This window comes from Hippichthys cyanospilos, chromosome 12 (genome assembly GCF_059441005.1).
Source record: "Hippichthys cyanospilos isolate Australia breed blue-spotted pipefish chromosome 12, RoL_Hcya_1.0, whole genome shotgun sequence".
Lineage (NCBI taxonomy): Eukaryota > Metazoa > Chordata > Actinopteri > Syngnathiformes > Syngnathidae > Hippichthys > Hippichthys cyanospilos.
Window position 1 is genome coordinate 595,826 of NC_142380.1, and position 19,020 is coordinate 614,845.

The following is a 19,020-nucleotide window of genomic DNA, read 5'->3' on the forward strand; positions in this document are numbered from 1 at the left end:
GAAAGCGCTTCTTGGAATCTTGCCTCACTTAGCCACACCAAATTTTGTCGGTCTGTCTAATCAGACCAGATGCCCAGAAGAGTGTCGACGTGACAAGGCCAAAAACACGCAGGAAGTCTGCCATCTTAGTTTCGCTTGAAATGACTGTATTAAAAACAATTTTGTTGGCGTCTTCTCAAGCAAACGCCTCCGAGTTTTTGTTTTTGTTTGTTTGTTTTGTTTTCCAATTGCTACCGTGTTGGACAGTCCGCGAAAGCAAAAAGGGACCAGACATCCGAGTTGTTGTATTGCGCAATCCGGCGCGGTCGTTGTTTGCACCTCGCGGCCGCGGGGTCCCCTCATTAGCCGGCGCCGGCGCCGGCGCCGGCGCCTTCATTAGCTAATGGGATTGTTTTAAAGAGGGATCGCAGAACAGAAGAACCCTCGGGGATGACAAACACCCAAACTTTTGCGCGCTGCCGTGGAATCGCTTTGTGACTCGCTTTGTGCTGCAAATTACCCACAGCTTTGTTTTTGTGCGTGTGCCTTTGAGTGTCAGTGTTGCAGTGAGCGTATATCAGGGGACGCGTTTGATTTTGTGTTGTAGTCGCGCGTTTTTACGGGGGAGTGCGTGTAGGAGTCGGCGTGTTGTAGAATGTGTGTGCGTAAGCCAGGGAGGGAGCGAGTGTGTTTGGGACTAAGTTAGAACGTGTGTTTGCGCGTATACAAAGCGCCCTCTCTTCCTTAATTAGCGCGCAAGACTCGCTTTGAGAATATGAAACATCACCTGATGATGCAAACCACTGCAAACTGTCGCCTCTATACCTGACGTTGTGTGCGCGCGTGCGTGTAGTCTTTCCGCGCTAGCCGAAAGGCTTATTTTGCCGGGGGAAATGCAAGCGTGTAAGCACAATCCTTTGTACTGCGTGACGAGGGTTGAAAAAAAAAGAGCGGCTCTGCAGTGATGTTCTGGAAACACAAAAAAAACGCCTGCATACTCATACACGCATATACAAACACACGCGCCGGCGTACCGGCGGAATCTGCCGAGAGACCTTGAAAAGCGAAAAAAACAGGTGACGGGAATGCAAACGAGACTGTTGTTAAACAGGCTTATGTGCCACGAAATCAAGTATTCGTCTTCGTTTACGCTGTTAGCTTTAGCCAGTTAGCAAGAGCGCAGCAGAAATCGCCATTTGACAAAGTCGCATGTGTAGGGCACGGCGCCGCGCACGGAGCTGGCGTTCAGGTTAGCCTTTGGCATAAGCTTAAGGCCGTGAGCGTGAGCACGCCCATGTGAAAATTGCTAACCGTGACAACGTTGGCGAGAGATTTAGGTGCTTTCCTGTCACGAGAAGCTAGCATCAGTGCGTTGTTAACGCCGAAATTTGTGTCACCAATAATCAGAGACCGGAGAAAAGGCAAGACTCGGAGTCAAAAAGCATCTTTTGCAAAAGAGGGAGAGAGCACCAAGGTCTTGCGCTCTCCTCTTTGTTTTATTACAAGGAAGGCGGTCAGGCATACCATATGTGGAATTGTTTACGTCCGTGTGAGGGAGCGGGTTTGTGCGCGTGCGATTTATTGAACGTATAAACGCCATGCGAATGGAAAAAATGAAGTGAGGAAAAAAATCAAGTATAGATATAGCGGTTTAGGAGTTTACATCTTCAGGAGTGGGAAAAGTTTGTGTGTTGTCCCCCTCAAGGATCAGTTGAACTCACGGTTTTTCTTCACCGCGCAGCGCGCTGCGTTCGTTTTTCCCAGGAGCCGGCCGACCAGTCCGTGGTCCTGGGCGAGCGAGCGGTCCTCTCCTGCGTGGTCTTCAACTACAGCGGCATCGTCCAGTGGACCAAAGACGGCTTGGCGCTCGGTGTCGGCGAGGGCCTTCGAGGTCAGCGAGGATTGAGATTCCCTTTTCGGGGGAGCTCAAAGCGGCTTCATCGTAGTCGATCGTCTGATCTCATAGTTTGGAGTAAAACACGGCAAAAGGACATGCAAGATGAGTCCCAACCACCGCAATGATCTGGGGTCAAATATACAATTTAGAAAATCTGACAGTATAGAAGTAGATACAAAAAAATTAATTTGTCACACAGTATTTCCCTACAAACAAACTCCAGCTTAGTATCATGTACAGTATTTAAAAAAAGAATAAAATACCTGCAAAAAATGTGAAAACGTGATCATATAGAACAAATGCTACAAAAAACTTCTCAAGAAACATGTAGACTAATAAATTGCATCTGCATTTAACACGGTTGATGATTAAAATGTGTACTATTATCACTACCGGTAATTATCATCAGATATAACTATGCAGACTTAGTTATCGAATACAAATAAATTGTATAGTAAAATGTATGATCAATTATAACAAACAAATAGAACACGTGTAACAATATTAATAGCCGTTTAGTCGTTCATATATTGTAAATACTTAATGAAATTATTTGTACCAATATTATGAAATGCAGCTTAGAAAATATGACTACAATCCAAGCAGTATAACTGTTACAAAATGATGAAACGTTTCTGTCAATAGTTTGAGTTTTTTTCTTAATGAGCCTGACTTCCTTTTACCATTATCTTTCATGAGGCGGGCCAATTCCGCCTAGCGACAAGTGACATCGTCCAACCTTTTTTAAAGTTTTCGTGATCTGCAGTTGGGCCAGCTCCCCCGCACTGGTCCGCTTCCCGCTCAATTTCCCTCACGCGCCCGCCGCCGCTAGCCGCTAAGCTAGCGGCGATCCCACCGTCCGGCTTTCTATCACCGGGCCTTGTCGGAGCTTTTCCAGTCGTCTTTACGAGCGTCGATTAACGGCGTGGCGGCTCTTGAAGAATGGACGCCGGCCCCTTCTCTCTCTCTCTCTCTTTCTTTGTGTCTTTTTACGGTCCGAGGTGAGCGCGCCGGCATCTGCGGTCGCCGCCAGAATCTCAATAAAAAGTTATTAAATGTCAAGTGCCGTAGCTTAATGGCGGCTTTATAATCACTTTAGCGTCTCCCGCGGACAAAATGTGTGCTGTTTATTAATTGCGGTGGGAGAGAATCAACCTCGGAGAATTTGTGCTAAGATTATGGCCTTTTATCGGCCCGCCAGTCATATTTGATAGCTTTAAGTGTGAGGCCTTGCAAATGGAGGATTCACTCGCTATGCGGCGGTAGAAGCGCACGAGCTATTTTAGCCAATCGGGATCAAGAAAATATATTGCATTTATAATTCGTATACATTCAATTGATTACTTCTTCATTACATAAAGTCCTTGATTACTTATTTAGTACTTAATGAGCTAAAGTCATCTGTTGATTTAGTACTCCATCACCTAAAGCGGGGGTCGGCAACCTGGACCTCTATTGGACGTATTTGGTGTTAGGCGAGACAGCCAATCCGTTTCGGGAAGGTAAAAACAGGAAAAGGAAATATAGCGCTAAACTAGTTAAAATAGTAATAACAATAATATCAAAATTATGGTCAAATACGTTTTTTTTTTATGGATAGGAGCAATGCTTTCCCAATATAATCAATTGAGCACTGTAGTGATAACTGTGGCCACTGGACGGCGGTGTTTCCACTCTTACAAGACAACTGTTACCTACATGCAAGTGTCACTGAAGAATGGAAGTCTTAGCGGTGGAAACGGGGTCAAAATGGCTCTTTGAATGGGGATTTTTTGTTTTGGATAGAAAAAAAAGTGTATTGAAATTTTCAAACAATTTTAGAACCTCCTTTAGCCAAAAACCTGAAAAGGGCAAACAAACATAAGTACGTGTGATTGAATGTCTGGGCTCTCGAAAAAAAAAAAAAGATGAAGTATGTCATTGAATGAATTAACAATAGTAAATGAGATAAGTCCGTGTTAGATGATTAAGTCGTCGAATATGACAAGCTCATCATCAAAAAGTTGTCTTTGAAAATCATTTGCCCTGCTAGACAGCTAACAATAACATTTTTTTAACACACATTCATGCACACGCACACTCAGACGCGCTTATCCGACGTGATGTGAATTCTGTGTTCAACTCGATTTAATTCACAGGTTCAGTAAAGGCCAATGCTCTCAAACATGTGCACAAACACACACACACACGCACTCACTCACACCTCCATCATCACTGGCTTTATGTGACTGCCTCAGCCCCTTCCTCCTCCTCCTCCTCCTCCTCCTCCTCCTTTTTTTATACTCTCTTTGTCCTTGCAGCCGTCTTCTCCTCCAGCCAGGAAAGCGTCTGCATTTGATCAACATGTCGTCCTCTTTTTTTTTTTTCCGACCTTTTTCCCGCATCCGCCGCCAAGCGGCGAGCATCCGTCTTCCTTAAATGGAACGCGCTGTGACAAAGTGTCGTCCTCTCCTTCTTTGTCATCGCCGCAAGAAAGCAGCGCCGCTACCGTTTCCATGCAGCCATGCCGCGATCGGGGAACAAACGTGAAAAAAAACATTGATAATTGCCATGGGTCAAATAATCTTTGATCATGAAAGTGAATTTGGAAATCATTGTAGCATTTCAGCCTTCATCATCAAAATGAAGGAAAAGGTTCCTCCCCGCAACGCAATTGGGATTCCATCTCACGTCTCCACTGCTCTCTGAGATCATCAGTACGCCACTTAAGTGTTCTACGTCAAGGACAAAGTGTTACCCAGACACATGTTACCCAGAAAAGGAAGTCAAAAGTAGGGGCGCGTCCTATAAACAGACATTAAAAAGTTTTGTTTTTTACTCGGCACCATTCGAGAACGATGAATCCGTCGGTCACGTGTGTCCAGTTTTGACGCGCAGATGTGCATTTTGATATGGGCCGAGCTAGAGGGCGGACGTCAGTTGGCAGTTAGCAAAGGGCCCGTGGCAGCCAACGGCAGCTCATGTTCAATACAAGAAGCGAGCAGACTGAACCACCGTCAGAGTCCATCCTTATTCACGCGCAGGAATATGACTAAAACCGAAAGGATCATGTAAAATGTCTCCTGTCGCTCATTTAACCCCGGGAAACATTTTCACCGGCCTCGGACTTTTTGATGTTTTTGAAGCATATGTATCTATATAAATGTTGCGATATTTTACATTGGGATTGACCGGGTAAATATTAGGGGTGCGAAAATATTTATTGCGATTCCATGATATTGTATCTTTTTCCACCCTATACATTCAAGTGATGGTCTGGCCGTATCATGACAAAAAAAATGTGTTTCCCGACCCTCGCATATACTCGGAGACATAAGTGTTGCTTCCTCGCAACGTTATCGCGACCTGATCGGCAGAATGTTGACGTTGTCATTCTCGGCGCAAGCGTGAAACGTTCTCTTCCTCAGGACGGTGTGGCGTTTTGGGTACTTTTTGGTTGCTTCTCTTCCCTCTCGCGTGTTAGCGCCGCGTCATCATTCCTGTCACGTGCTCCCCACCTGCCGGCCTTTTCTTTTTTGGCTTCCTCCTCCTTCATCCATCTCTCGCTCTCTCTATCGTCTGCCCGGGGCGCCGTCACCTTTCCGGTCGCTATGCCGCGAGGCGCCCGAGCGGATGATGTAATCTCCGCTAATACTTTTGTCCGGCATCGCCCCCCTTGAATCCTACCTCACCTCTCCCTCCTTTTTTCCCTACTTACTGCAACCACCTGCTTGCCTGCCTTTGCCGTCTGAATCCACCATGCGATGTCCGCTCGGATGTGTCAGACGGCGCCTCCTAGTGGCTCGTCTTACTTTTGCCTTTGTCCCGGAAGCACGCAAATAGCGGCTGTATGATCCAAATGTTGCCAATCTGGTGAAAAGGCAGCCCGGCCTCATGTTTCATCGGCATTTGTCTCGCCCCCCCCCCGCAGCGTGGCCCCGGTACCGAGTGCTGCGGGCCGTGGACACGGGCCAGTACAACCTGGAGATCTCGCGCGCCGAGCTGTCGGACGACTCGCTGTACGAGTGCCAGGCCACCGAGGCCGCCCTGCGCTCCCGGAGAGCCAAGCTCAACGTCCTCAGTAAGTCCAAGCCCGATTCAGCCCGGCAATGATAACGGATGTTTTGGAAGCAACCCGACGCCGAGGCGTCGCCGCGTCAAACGACGATGAATAAAAAATGTCTATCCGATGCGAGTGTGGACCTTTCCAAACGGGAGGGACGTCCACAACATTCCCGTTCACGCACACAAGCGCCACTAGAGACGATGACTAACGGTCCGTTTGCGTCTTCAGTCCCGCCCGAGGATCCGGCGGTGGAGGGGACCCCGGAGCTGCTGCTCATGGCGGGCACGCCGCACAACCTCACCTGCGTCACCCGCGGCGCCAAGCCGGCCGCGCACATCCAGTGGCTCAAGAACGGACTGTCGGTGGAGGGCGCCCACCAGTCCACGGTGACTCACGCGCGCCATCGCGCGCGACCCCCGCCCGTGACCTCGCCGGCTCCTATCCTGGTCCAAACGATGCATTTTCCCATACAACCGCAAAAGACAAGAAAAAAGCCCGATCCCTTCCGCAGAAAGCGGCACAAAAACAGGCGAACAAACACAAGATCCCCGCTTAATCTCCTGCGCCGAGTGGCGGATTAAAGAGGGGTTACGGCACAAATTCCGCTACAAAAAGCAGAACAAGTTCACTCGAAATTCTCGGCAAAGCTACTTCATCTTGTTTGTTAGCTCATTTTTATGCGCTTTGCCTCTGGCAGAGAAAAGGAGGAATTCAAAAGTATCTACCCCGAAGCAGACGGGAGCTCGGGAGTCCCGCGCCATAACGAGTAGGCTAGTAGCCAAGCTAAAGTCATCAATTGTACCGCGGCGATGGAGAAAAAAAAACTCATAGGCCTTTTTCAGGTCACTTACGTGCAAAAAGCAAAAAAATCAGACGTTCAATGACCGTTTCGGAAGATCCCAGTCACCCGCGCTGTTTGCGATTCCAAATATTTAGCCGACCTAATTCATAATTTGGTGATAAACTAGCTTCATATATGTGACCTTTGCATGTTTTCCTACTAGTAATCCTCTAAGGCGGACTGAAGTGCCAACATTCAATAACTATAAGTTGCTTCAATGTTACAATTATTTTGCTCTTAATTTGTCACAGCATGAAAAGCAGAGGTGGGCTATTTAAATGTTTTAGCTGGTCCGACATTCGTCAGGCGCTGGTCTACTTCTGTCTGCACTCATACTAATTCTTTTTTCTGTTTTCGTACTTACGCTTAAAGTGAAACCCGTGTCTGCGGTTCTACAGTTCCGCTGCAATCGAAACACAACATAAGAATATAAGTGTAACACCAAACAAAGCCAGTTGAGGGGTTTAACCCTAGACTGTAATACACATTCATATTTATGAACCCACATCTGGTATAATACAGATGGGACAACGCAGAAAAGTCGAATATTTGCTCTCATTTTCAACTGCCTGCCCTGCAACTATAGAAGACGGTTTCATTGGAATTTGCGGAAATTTCATTCGTCACATACGCTAGGGGTAAAAGGTAAAAAAGCCGGCCCGTCATAAAGAAAACAAACATGTTTATTCAACGTGACATGGCGTACATGCACCTTTTCATAATCAGGTTAACAAGTAGCCTTTGAAATGTCATCATTTGCATTATGTGAACACTTTGCCCTTTTTCTCCCACCTGGGCTCCGGCTCGCTCTCCCTCCCGACCTCACGCGAAACCGTGGCCGGGAGCTCCGCCGCAAAGGCGCCGGCTCACATATGACGGCAAATACTGACTCACGCGCCCCAACGCGCATGTTTTGACATCTTCCGGCACCCGCGCTCGTCACGCCGCGGCCTTCCTGCGCCCAACGCGGGAGCCTAAATTGCCTTTGTGACAGGAGGTGCTTCCGGACCGGAAGAGGGTGACCACCAGGAGCTACCTGCCCATCGTGCCGCTGGACGTGGACAGCCACAGCAATTTTACTTGCGTGGCCAGCAACCCGGCCGTGCCCGCGGGCAAGCGAGCCCGCGTCACGCTCAACGTGCACCGTGAGTCCCCAGTGAACCGCCGTCATCACAATACTTTGGATTCAAACTTTACCGTCGTAGGCGCGGTGAGACCGCGCAACGAAATTCTTGTCGGCTTCGCTCGCTCCAGCAGATTACCTTCCGCGCGGTGATAAAGTTGCCGCCCGACGAAAACCAGGTCACGTGCTCGGGGCTTCGGCATCCGATCGCGTCTCAGCCCGTGAATGTCACGCGACCAGACCTAGATCAGCGGGCGGGCTGCGACTGCTCGTTAGCCCGGGCTTCAGCGCATGTGATGTCATTTTCGCTCAGCGGCAATTCATAAGATGTGTTCTTCAATATATAATCATTTAGCCAGCAAATTGTAGACAAATTCTGAACCCTTAATTATAAAATTGGATATTTTTTATCGCCTACTTTATTATTGCGTTAGCGCCTAATTCGCCGTTGTCTCCAGATTCGCCCACCGTGACGCTGTCCATCGAGCCCCGTTCGGTCCTGGAAGGCGAGAGGGTCACCTTCACCTGCCAGGCCACCGCCAACCCACCCATCATGGGCTACAGGTGGCCCCAATCTTCTCCTCGCACCTTCTCTGTAAAGTACATTCAGGAAACATCTAGCGTATGGTCGCCAGGTGGGCCAAGGGCGGCGTGTTGCTGGAGGGCGCCAGAGAGAGCGTTTTTGCCACCACGGCCGACCACTCCTTCTTCACCGAGCCTGTGTCCTGCCTGGTCTTCAACGCGGTGGGCAGCACCAACGTCAGCATACTGGTGGACGTACACTGTGAGTAGCCAAGAGCCGCACGCGCTCCCGGGCCCGGCTCGGATCCGGACCCCATTCCTCGCCTCCGTCGGCCTCAGTCGGACCCATCCTGGTGGTGGAACCGCGGCCCGTCGCCGTGGACGTGAACTCGGACGTCACCCTCAACTGCAAGTGGTCCGGAAACCCCCCGCTCACCCTCACCTGGACCAAAAAGGGCTCCAACATGGTGAGGTTTCAGTTTACCCGCAAAGGCCAAATCCGCTTCCAGTTACAAATGGTTTGGATTGATTTTCCGCAGAATTCGCGCGGCACGAATTTGAGCTTCATATGCAAGAATTCTCAGAAGGAGCAACGCTGCAAACAGTTAAAACGTAAAAGTAGGAATGTTTGCATTGAGGATTTCGTGCGATGCAATTCCATCAATCAAGTACGGTATGTTTGATTGAACGTGACCTGATCTAAGCACACACAAACTTATTCTCCCGGTAATTACGGCCGGGGGGAGGGACGCGATCGGTTGGGTGTTAGCAACCGGAAGAGTTGCTTCCGGCGGCTTTTGTTAACCGAGGCGGTACCGCGGAGTTTTCATTAAAAGAAGCGAGCAGACCGAACCAAGGTCCGAATCCACCCGCGGTCACAAAGGGAGGCATTAACATGGGATTGATTGGTCCTGTAGATGTCGCAGACTTGGTGGACTGCGATTCAAACGCGCCGCTCGCAATCCATCTGAACAAAGCGTTATTTCTAAGGATGAAAGATCGCCGCCGGTTGGCAACCCTGAAAAAAAAGGGACGCGGTTGGACGGCAGCGGGAAGAAAATCCGTGTTCCTGGGGAATTCTCCGGGAAGCCTTCGATCGGTGTTTAAAAAAAAAAAAAGAAAGCCAGACTTCATAAATGTTTGCTTAGTTGTAAAGTAGACACTTTGTAGAAAGACTCTCGGTGTCTTAAATCTTTAATTCATGCCCAACAGTTTAAGAGAAAGCTCCAGGAGAAAAAGCTAATGGAGCCTGCTGAGTAAATCAACATGTTTTATGAATTAAATATGCTGCTCTGGCTCGCCCTGTCTGGATCCCGAGCAGACTCCACTGTTTACTCCAGTCTACGTCTGTTTGTGTGTCCGTGCGCGCGCGCAGGTTCTCAGTAACAACAACCAGCTGTATTTGAAGTCGGTGAGCCAGGCGGACGCCGGCCAGTACGTGTGCAAGGCCATCGTGCCGCGCATCGGTGTGGGCGAGACCGAAGTGACGCTCACGGTCAACGGTGAGCGGCGGCTGCGCGACGTGTCCTTGTTATCGCCGATGGTTTCATTGGCCTAGCTCTGGCGTTTGCTTTTCTGCGTGAGGGTTAGGCTAAGCAGATGTGCGTGAAAGGCAAAGTTGAAATGCACAGCGTGTCTCAATGAGGCTGCTTTTATTAGCCCGCCTAGCATTTTGTGTGTCATTAACCCCTGCTACATGACAGCTTTCAATACGGCGCGCTGCCGCCCAATCTGAATAAATGCTCGCAAACAGGAGGCGGACAGGCACACCCTACGGGTGTGAAATTTAGCCCATGTCGGGCTCATTTACTGCCATTCAAAATTGGAAATGTTGTCACTTATGGACAGATTGAAAAGCCCACGTTATCATGCATTCCCCCCGATTTTTGCATGAATCCTTTCAACGGATATTTTTGCCACTTTTGTGCAAAAAGGCAACTCCTTTCCGATCTATGTTCTGTCTCGCCCTGGACAGGCCCGCCCATAATCTCCAGCGATCCCATCCAGTACGCCATCCGGGGTGAGCGAGGCGAGATTAAGTGCTACATCGCCAGCACGCCCCCGCCGGACAAAATTGTGAGTCCAATTACATGGAATCCGTCCCTCGTCGATGTCCTTTCAACCGTTTGAAAGTGAGCACGCATATGAGCGCGCGGCAAGCCAACGGTCAACTGTTCCATTTTTCACGCCGGCTCGACTTAATGTCGTTTGAGTGTTTGCGTTTGCGACCTCGGCCCGGGTTTTATTCGTTGACAAAATGTGTAAACCCTGTTTTTTTCCTTTGAAAGCGCACTTGATGGCACTGTAGTCTAGGCCCAAGTGATGGACTAGTTCAAAGCTCGCATGAGCGAGAAGCCCTCGCATTCCTCGCCCCAAAAAATGCCTTTTAACTGCGCCTCTCAGCGGCAATTATCCAATTTTTGCTGCGCCGACATGACAGAAAATCCGAGCTTTTAGGAGGCTTCGGAACCCCCGCCGCCCGGCCAGGGAGCTGCAAGCGTATAATGTGATACGACGTTATAGTCGAGGTTTAATGCACAGACACAAGGACTTATAAAAAATGGAGTGTGAGCCTCCTATGTGTGCGCACTGCTAGATATTCCTAAATAAATCCCCCCGCGTGCATATTATTCTCCGTAAAGAGGGGAGATCTGCAGGAATTTACGCCCTGGATGCGACGATCGCTAATGTAAGGCGTGGCTAATCAGATTGGGGTTATTTTTTCGCTTTGGCGGTCTTTGTAACGCGAGCTTCGTCGCGCTTGGAGCTTCGGCCGATCGAATCTTTTCCCGCTCTACGTTTTCGCTGACCGTCAATGCGACGGGCCCGGTCTGTCTTTTGTCAATCGTTCTCACAGAAGCAAGGATGCGTCTTCCCCCTCACGATGAGGTACGACGACAATCCAAATACAATGCAACTCACCGGCGGTTGGGGACCTCTGTTATACGTTGCACTTGACTCCGTTACTGATGCGATAGCTTCAAGATTCACCCTAATTATTATTCCGCAACAATACTATACGCTTGACACAAATGAAGACGAACGCGATTCATTCAGATTCCATTTTGATACGACGCGATTCACTCCTCTGCAACGTTATTAAATTCAATTAGGATGTCATCCGTTTACGATGCTGGTTTGATGGAACTAATTGATATCCGCTTTTCAAGCGAGGCCGTAGCGTCGCCGTCAAAATTAATGACGACTGACTGCGTATCAGGCTTTTTTTTTTCCCCTTGGCATCCCTAACGGCGAGATGACGAGGCCCATAAACCTTCATTGACGGACGTTTGCGCTGCAGGTATGGGCGTGGAAGGAGAACGTGTGGGAGAAGGAGAAAGGCACCCTGATGGAGCGCTACACGGTGGAGCAGAGCAAGCCGCCGTCGCAGGGCGGGGCCGTGCTCTCCACGCTCACCATCAACAACGTCATGGAGTCCGACTTCCACTCGCCGTACAACTGCACCGCCTGGAACTCTTTCGGCCCGCGGACCATGATCATCACCCTGGAGGAGAACGGTAAGGAAAGTGCGCCAGTTGTTGCGCCCGTCAATGCGACGGGCCTGGTCCTCAGGTTGAACGTCTGCGTCGACTGTAACGCCATTACATTAGTCTGGCCTTTCTAAAGCGAAAGCAGGTGACTCGACGCTCAAGAGCGATGCCGCGCAGAGCTCCGCGGTCTTCAAAGTGAACCCAAACGCGCGAGGGCCCCAAGATTGAACCGTGTGGCATGCCGTCATGCTCGTGCGAAGCTTCAAAGTTAAAACCCTGGCAGTCGCTGTGCCACCTTAGCGCAAAACCCATTGGAATTTGGGTCCTCACCTTTGTCAAATCTGAATTTGCTGATCTATTGAGGTTGACGTGTCTCGCTTCCGTGTTTTCCTTTCCGTAGGGGCAAACTGGCGTTAGCCGTCGGCGCGAAAACCCGTTGATTTTCCGTCCCTTTTGAGCGGCCAATGTCATAGTTTTCTTCCGTGCGTTGGGTCTTTCAGACATCGTCCCGGTGGGCATCATCGCCGGGGGGACGGTGGGCTCGTTTTTGCTGCTGCTCACGCTGCTGCTGGGACTGGCCTTCTTCCTGTACCGCCAACGCAAAGGCAGTGAGTTTCTCGCCTTTGTCGCTCGGCCCCTGCGACATACGCCATCCGCTTCGGCGTTCTGTTCAAACGAGCCTGATGAATATTCATACCGACGTGGCAAACGGCCTCCAAACGCCCACACGCCAACCTCTCGTTATTCTTCAAATAATTGTTGATACGGCAGATAATGAAAGCAGATGAAGACGAGGCCAGCCTCCAAACGATGGCTTTTCTGCCTGTTTTTCACACCGCGTCAAATCCGAGCGGAAAATGGAATTTCTTGGGAAATCTTCCTCCTTTAAAAAGGGGGAAAATTGAATGCCGGGACAAAACACTGTCGACGGAGCTACATTCATAAGCCTTTCACAATGCTCCCCTGCGCTTTTGAAAATTAAACAAACAACAAAAGGTTCGAATCAGGACTTCAAATCTGGCGGTGTTTCAAGTTACAATTTGACATTAAGATGATGACTTTACGTTTCAAATTAGGGCTTCAAAATAGTCGTCGGGGTTTCAAGTTAGCATTTGATACTAGGGTGTAAAATGAGGGTTTCCATTAAAAGTGCTAAATTTGGGTTTCAAATTCAGGCGTCAAGTTGGGTTTCAAGTTTACGTGATCAATTAGGTAAGGTTTCAAATTAAGCAGTCTCAAATGTGGCCTTACAATTGGTGTTTCAAGTTAGCATTTTATATTAAGCTGTCAAATTAGGATTTCAAATTGGATAGCGGATTTAGTGTTTGAATTGGGTTAGGGTTAGCCTTTTAAACTAGAGTCCTGCTTCCAAACTATAGCCAGGGTCTCAAATTAGGGCTTGAAACTACGCTTTGGGTTTCAGACAATGCTAGCTTTTCAAATGTAAGACTTTGAAGCGAGGAATATTAGTTCATTTGAAGGTTTCTCATCAAGGTTTGTTGAAAGCCGAGGTCGAGCTCAAAGGGTCGATCCGTTTCAGATTTTCTTCAATTGATGATTCTGGCTCCCGGCTTTCAACTCGGGTAACGTCCTTGCAGGTCGGCGAGGAGTGACGCTGGGCAAAGCCGACATCAAAGTGGAGACGGTCAACAAGGAGACGCGCAGCCTGGAGGAGGAGGCGGCCACCGTCTCCACGGCCACGCGCATGGTCAAGGCCATGTATTCGGTGAGCACACCCAAACGCACGCAGAAAAGGGTTGGACCGGGGTCCCCGACCTTTTTGCCGTCGACTGGGTGGTCGTCAATGCTTGGCAATTTCAACGTGGGTGGGGAGCGAATGGCGAAAAAACGTGAACGTACAATATGAACTCACCGTTAGTGAAGTTGTAGGCTCGTCGCCTGTCTCTTGACTGGGCCTTTGCCCCTTCCCAAAGACGTCTGCCGTTTATTTTCATCATAAAAATGACTTTTCGGTTGTTTTACGCTATTAATAACAAAGTTGTAATTTTTTATATTGTGAAAATAAATATAATTATATAATTATGTGTAAGTTAAATAAGCCATTAAATTAATCAGAGCAACAAATACATGAAAAAAATGCATGAAAACATTTAGCTTGATTTTCAGTTTTTTGCTTCTATAGGTAAATGACAATCGAATAAAAAAAAGGATGATTGTAATATTGTTTACTTGATGATTCTTTACAATGAGTCAATCAGGCAAAGAATTGAATGAGGGAAATGAATAAAAGTTGCAACTCTGTTCTCCTCCCTGTCTTCCTCCTTTCTGGACGTCCGTCCCACCTCCTATTCCTATCCCTCCGTCTGTGTGTTTTGTCGTTTGACGGTTCAGTTTCTGCCCTCTGTCTCCCTCTCTCCCTCCACTCAGCCCTTCAAGGACGACATGGACCTCAAGCAGGACGTGCGCAGCGAGAGCGACGCGCGCGACGACTACGAGCTCAAGGTAGCGCACGGGCTTAGGGCTCAACTGACTCCGGCTCACTTTTTTTCTTTCACTGCGGTGAATATGAATAAGATCGATTTTTAACATTAACAAAAGAAAAGGCTACCTAAATCAACCTTTTTACCGGGTTCATACAGGTTACAGGTTAGTCTAAAGCTGAAAAAAAAAATGCACAAAGTGCACCACCTAGTGCCATGGATGCGCAATTTCACTTTATACTGCTAAAGCAAAGCTTTGAGAAGGACGCTAAGGCCGCGGTTCTCAAAATGGGGTCCGTGGACCCTCAGGGGGTCCCTGGCCTGATTGCAGGGGTCCGTGCAATAGTTTGGCTTATTAATAGATAAACATCTATTTGTGTCCATTTCAGAGGCGGGCACGTCGTCGGCACTGACGGTTTTATTTAAAAAGCATGTTTTACATGAAGAAATTGCTTGCTGATAAGAGCATTCTGGGAAGGCGCTTTGGCTCCCGGCCAGCAGGTTTTTCAATCCCCTATTTAAAGACGATTTTTAGTCAATTCAACCTCAGCGATACTCTATTTTGCTTGTAGTGTATGTAACGGGTGACATTTGGACACATTTAGACACATTTGAAGAACGTTTTGAAAACCTTCTACAAAAGACGGCCAAGCAGAAATAAACGAGAACCGACATCCTGCGTTTGAGTACCGCGTCGATAATACCATGCGGCGGATACGATGGCTACGAATCGTTCCGAATTAGGGTTCGAGCTTGACTCGGGGTCGGGTTTCCTGAGACTAACGTTCGCGTGTGCAATTTCAGGATCCGACAAACGGTTACTACAACGTGCGCGCGACCACCCACGACGAGGCCCGCCCGCAGTCCCGCGCCGTCCACTACCAGGGAGACTTCCGCTCCCCGAACGCCAGCGGCGGGACGGGCGGCGGCGCCGTTTCCTCCGCCCCGCCCTCCGCGCCCAGCGGCGCCGTCCCCCCCAGCGGGGTGCCGGGCTCCCGGGCCGGCTGCTACGACCCGCGCCCCCCTTCCCGCGTGTCCCACTCCACCTACGCCCAATTCAGCACCCTCTCCCGGGCGGCCGCCGCCCAGCAGGCGCCGGCCGATCCGTCGGGGGACTACCCGGGGGACTGCGGGCCGCTGGACGGCACCGCCCAGTTGGCCTACGACAACTACGGCTACCCCTCGCAGTACCACGGCTACCGCGTGGCCTTCGCCCCGCCTGCCGAGGAGGGCCCGGCCTACGAGATGTACCCCACGGGACCGGGGGGCGGACCCGGGCGGCAGGGCCCCGAAGCGGGGATGGAGAAATACGGCACGGCCACCCGCTTTTCGTACTCGTCGCCCCCTTCCGACCACTCGCAGAGACACACGCAGAGGATGCAGACTCACGTGTGAAGCCCAATCCACACGCGTTGCCGTTAGCGACGTGCGCGCTAACGGCCGCTTACTACAATCAGCAGAGAAGAAGAAGAGCGCTTCCGACCTGTCGATCAGCTTTTTTGGGGTGCAAACCCGACATGAAGCGTTATCCCCACGGCAATGTGTTTCGCGATTCCCCAAAGCGCGTGCGGTAGCGTCCTCTCCCGATCGACACGAAATGTAATCGCCTGAAATGAAAAAGTCAACCGTTTTGGAGTAAACCTAGGTACCTCCAACCGTGACATTCCGTAAGCGGGACTCATAAAAAAAAAAAAATAACTCAAGGACCCGCATCAGCCATTTCCAGTGAACTCCAACCGGAGATCAGTAAGCTTTGTAAGCCGAGTCGACTAGCGTCGGAAGAAATTTCCGGCCGTCATCCAATCAACGCTGAGGGTGGTCTCCGTCGCAGAACACGGGAAATTCTCAAGTATCCGTGTCCAAAATCAAACAGGAAGTCAGCCATTATAGGCAATTCCAAATGAGCTAGACCATTTTTTTCCCAAACCGGGTATTCATTTACTGTATTTTTCAAATGTTACATCTTATAAGATCAAATCTGGTATATGGGTCCCCGCTTGTCCAACCGCGGCATTATGATTAATATCACGTTTGTGAAATATGAATTCAAAATCTGGGGGATTTTGCTCCTTTCTGACAACTACAGATGACATCACATTAGCTCTGGGCACAGGTAGCGTCCAATCACAACTCAGCGTGCATGTCTTTGGGATTAAATGAGTTACGACAATTAGCAGTGACAGAACTAAATTTTAAAAAAAGAACAAGATCCTATCTGTTTATGCAAATTGAAATCGGAGTCTACTGGATTAAAGCTGATTCGGTCGGACTTTTTGTTGCATTTACAGGAATAGGATTTTATTGTACTTTCTGCTGTCTTTTATGCAGAATTCCTTGCTTTTATCCGACATTTTGTACACAAAAATAACATATCGTTCCATGCACTGCAGCAACATGGCAGCTTGTTGAAAAAAAAATGTAAGGGTGTCTCTTTTCCAGGAGCTGGTAGCAAAGCTTCCTGCAAATTTTCTACGCTTGTGGCGCATTTTGATGGCGGCTTTTTAGTCCATTTGATGACCTGCATTTAAAAAAAAGAAAAAAATACCTCTGCACCCTGATCTTCAAATGTCAAAATTGTGTTTGTTTCTTGTCAACTTGCACAGTAGAATAGTTCATATTTATACTGAAATGGGTGGGAAGGAGACTGCATAAAAAGAACTTATATTGTATTTTTATATTAAAAAAAAAAAAAGTGGACCAGAGGTTCAGAATTTTGTGTGAGGGATGCTAGATTTTAAAGGGGCCGTAACATGAAAAGTCAACTTTGGGGAGCGTTTAACCATGTGCCAATGTTGATTTCACCGTTAACACTCCCAAAGTATTTTTTTTTTCCTTCATTGATGCATTTCTAAGCATTCTTTGATTATTCTGCACTCTCACACCGGCCCCGCCCGTGCAGATGAAAACGGCTTGACTTCTCTTATGACGACAGGAGACAGGAAGCAATTGGAAACTCCCCACCCACACCGCTCGTGCAAAAGAAAATCCACGCCGACCTTGTCCACGTCGTTTAGTTTGGATTTGGTTCGGGAGCCGAGTAAACAGCAACGTTTCATTTATTACCTACACCGTTTTGTCGTAGAAATGCGTGTTTGGGATCACGCAGTCAGACAATTAGCATCAGCAGCAAATCATTCACGCGCGTGCGGAACAATTGTTAAGAATACTGGGTTCCCACGGGGACTTATTTGATAACAGGAAAGCGTGTTAGTGATCTTGTTTAATCAATGCCGCTTTGCATTTTAATATCAGTTAAAGGCCTGTTTTATTCACGCTGTCGGAGTAGTGTTGATAAGCCACGATCCTCGTAAGGACGCGGGGTCACGATGATGGATGCATGTTGCGTGTGTGTCACACGGCCCGCCGCTTGAGCTGCAAGATGGCGCTAAACGGTAAGCGCAAACGAGCCATTTTACTTGCTGATCAGAAAGCTAGGGATCAAAAACCTCATACTGTATTTACCAGTAATTAAATCGCCGAGGAGGCGGAAGTCGGTTACCCGTTTGCTAAGAGGGCGGAAGTCAGTCAGCTGTTAGCAGCTCGTGTTAGCTTAGGTTGCGGTTAGAGAACACGGTAAGGTATCCCGTTTGACTCGTTTATTAATTTAGGTCTTTTGTCATATACACACACAATTAGTGTGGTGAAACGTGGGTGGTATTTATGGTCAAATGAACTCTATCTGCAAGAAAAAACAATGACTTCCAGTGCGTTCAACGTTACCTGGGCGGGGCTTTCACAGACCATTCACAATGTGGGAAATCTGATACACAACGCGCCACAAATACTGTACTGCATGTGAACATGAAGAGTTTAGGAAGATTAGATGTATTCTGTTCTGCTATAGTTTTGGCATTGTTGCCAAAGTGTTTTGTGGGTCTCATACACGGGAATGTAGAAAATATCAGAATTTGACCTTAAAATGAAGGCTGTAGCCTAAACAGTCTTCTACTTGAGGAATGACAGTACTTAAATGTCATGTTACGGCTCCTTTAAGAGGGAACATGTTAGCCAGGGATGTACGACCAATTTGCAGCAATGAAAGGGGGGCTTTTTTTTTCTTCTCCCTTTTGCCTAAAGCGGAGTTCCCCCAGACCACCAGTCCACTGTGACTGGAATGCCTTTTGTTTTGGACAACAGGAAGTGACTGCGCTTTGGACGGAGTCTTAACATATCAAGGTGAAGCTGCGGGCTTTCCGTCGGGCTCATTTTGGTACTGTAAAGGTGTAAATGACACGTAAACAACATGTAATGCTTCCTCACTGCAGCAAAAAACAAAATGGCGTTGTTTGTTTTCGATGGTGGCGTTTTTTCTTTCCTTTATGGTCTTTCAATTTTGCTATTTGTCGGTGACTGGCTCAGTGTTCACTGCTGGTGTCCCATATATGGTATATTGATATTTTGCTCAGCCGCGCCCTTAAAATGCAGACTGGCCAATCAAAACATAAGATTTGGGGAAAAAAATAACACTTTTAATGACCAGTGCTTTTTGTTTTAAAAACCATTGTGTAAGCTCCACTTTAAGCACTTTTTGTTTTTTTTTCAATAATGACGATGGACTCACACAGTGAACCAATTTTGATGCCGTTAGCGTTTGTCCGTTGCCATAAGCTCAGCTTGACATCAGTCAAAAAAGCTAATAGAAGCATCGAGAACAATTTGAAAAATCGCGATTACGATAAAG

The 19,020-nt window shown here is 48.4% G+C and overlaps 1 protein-coding gene across 6 annotated transcripts in view; it reads left to right on the top strand.

Annotated features, from left to right (window-relative positions):
• Window positions 1–15,883, top strand: part of kirrel1b (kirre like nephrin family adhesion molecule 1b) — a 33,685-nt gene extending 17,802 nt beyond the window's left edge. For 2 of the 6 annotated variants that reach the window (XM_088429074.1, XM_088429069.1), the window contains exons 2-15: window positions 1,721–1,870; window positions 5,787–5,936; window positions 6,150–6,307; window positions 7,757–7,907; window positions 8,344–8,449; window positions 8,521–8,669; window positions 8,747–8,874; window positions 9,783–9,909; window positions 10,383–10,483; window positions 11,709–11,925; window positions 12,399–12,506; window positions 13,497–13,624; window positions 14,251–14,361; window positions 15,144–15,883. In XM_088429074.1, the coding sequence (XP_088285200.1) occupies window positions 1,721–1,870; window positions 5,787–5,936; window positions 6,150–6,307; window positions 7,757–7,907; window positions 8,344–8,449; window positions 8,521–8,669; window positions 8,747–8,874; window positions 9,783–9,909; window positions 10,383–10,483; window positions 11,709–11,925; window positions 12,399–12,506; window positions 13,497–13,624; window positions 14,251–14,361; window positions 15,144–15,734 (2,375 nt within the window). In that variant the 3' untranslated portion in view covers window positions 15,735–15,883. Of the gene's footprint in view, window positions 1–1,079; window positions 1,229–1,720; window positions 1,871–5,786; window positions 5,937–6,149; window positions 6,308–7,756; window positions 7,908–8,343; window positions 8,450–8,520; window positions 8,670–8,746; window positions 8,875–9,782; window positions 9,910–10,382; window positions 10,484–11,708; window positions 11,926–12,398; window positions 12,507–13,496; window positions 13,625–14,250; window positions 14,362–15,143 lie in introns of those variants that run through there. The other 4 variants (XM_088429075.1, XM_088429070.1, XM_088429071.1 and 1 more) reach the window with 4 other exon arrangements.
• The last annotated feature ends 3,137 nt before the right edge of the window (window positions 15,884–19,020 follow it).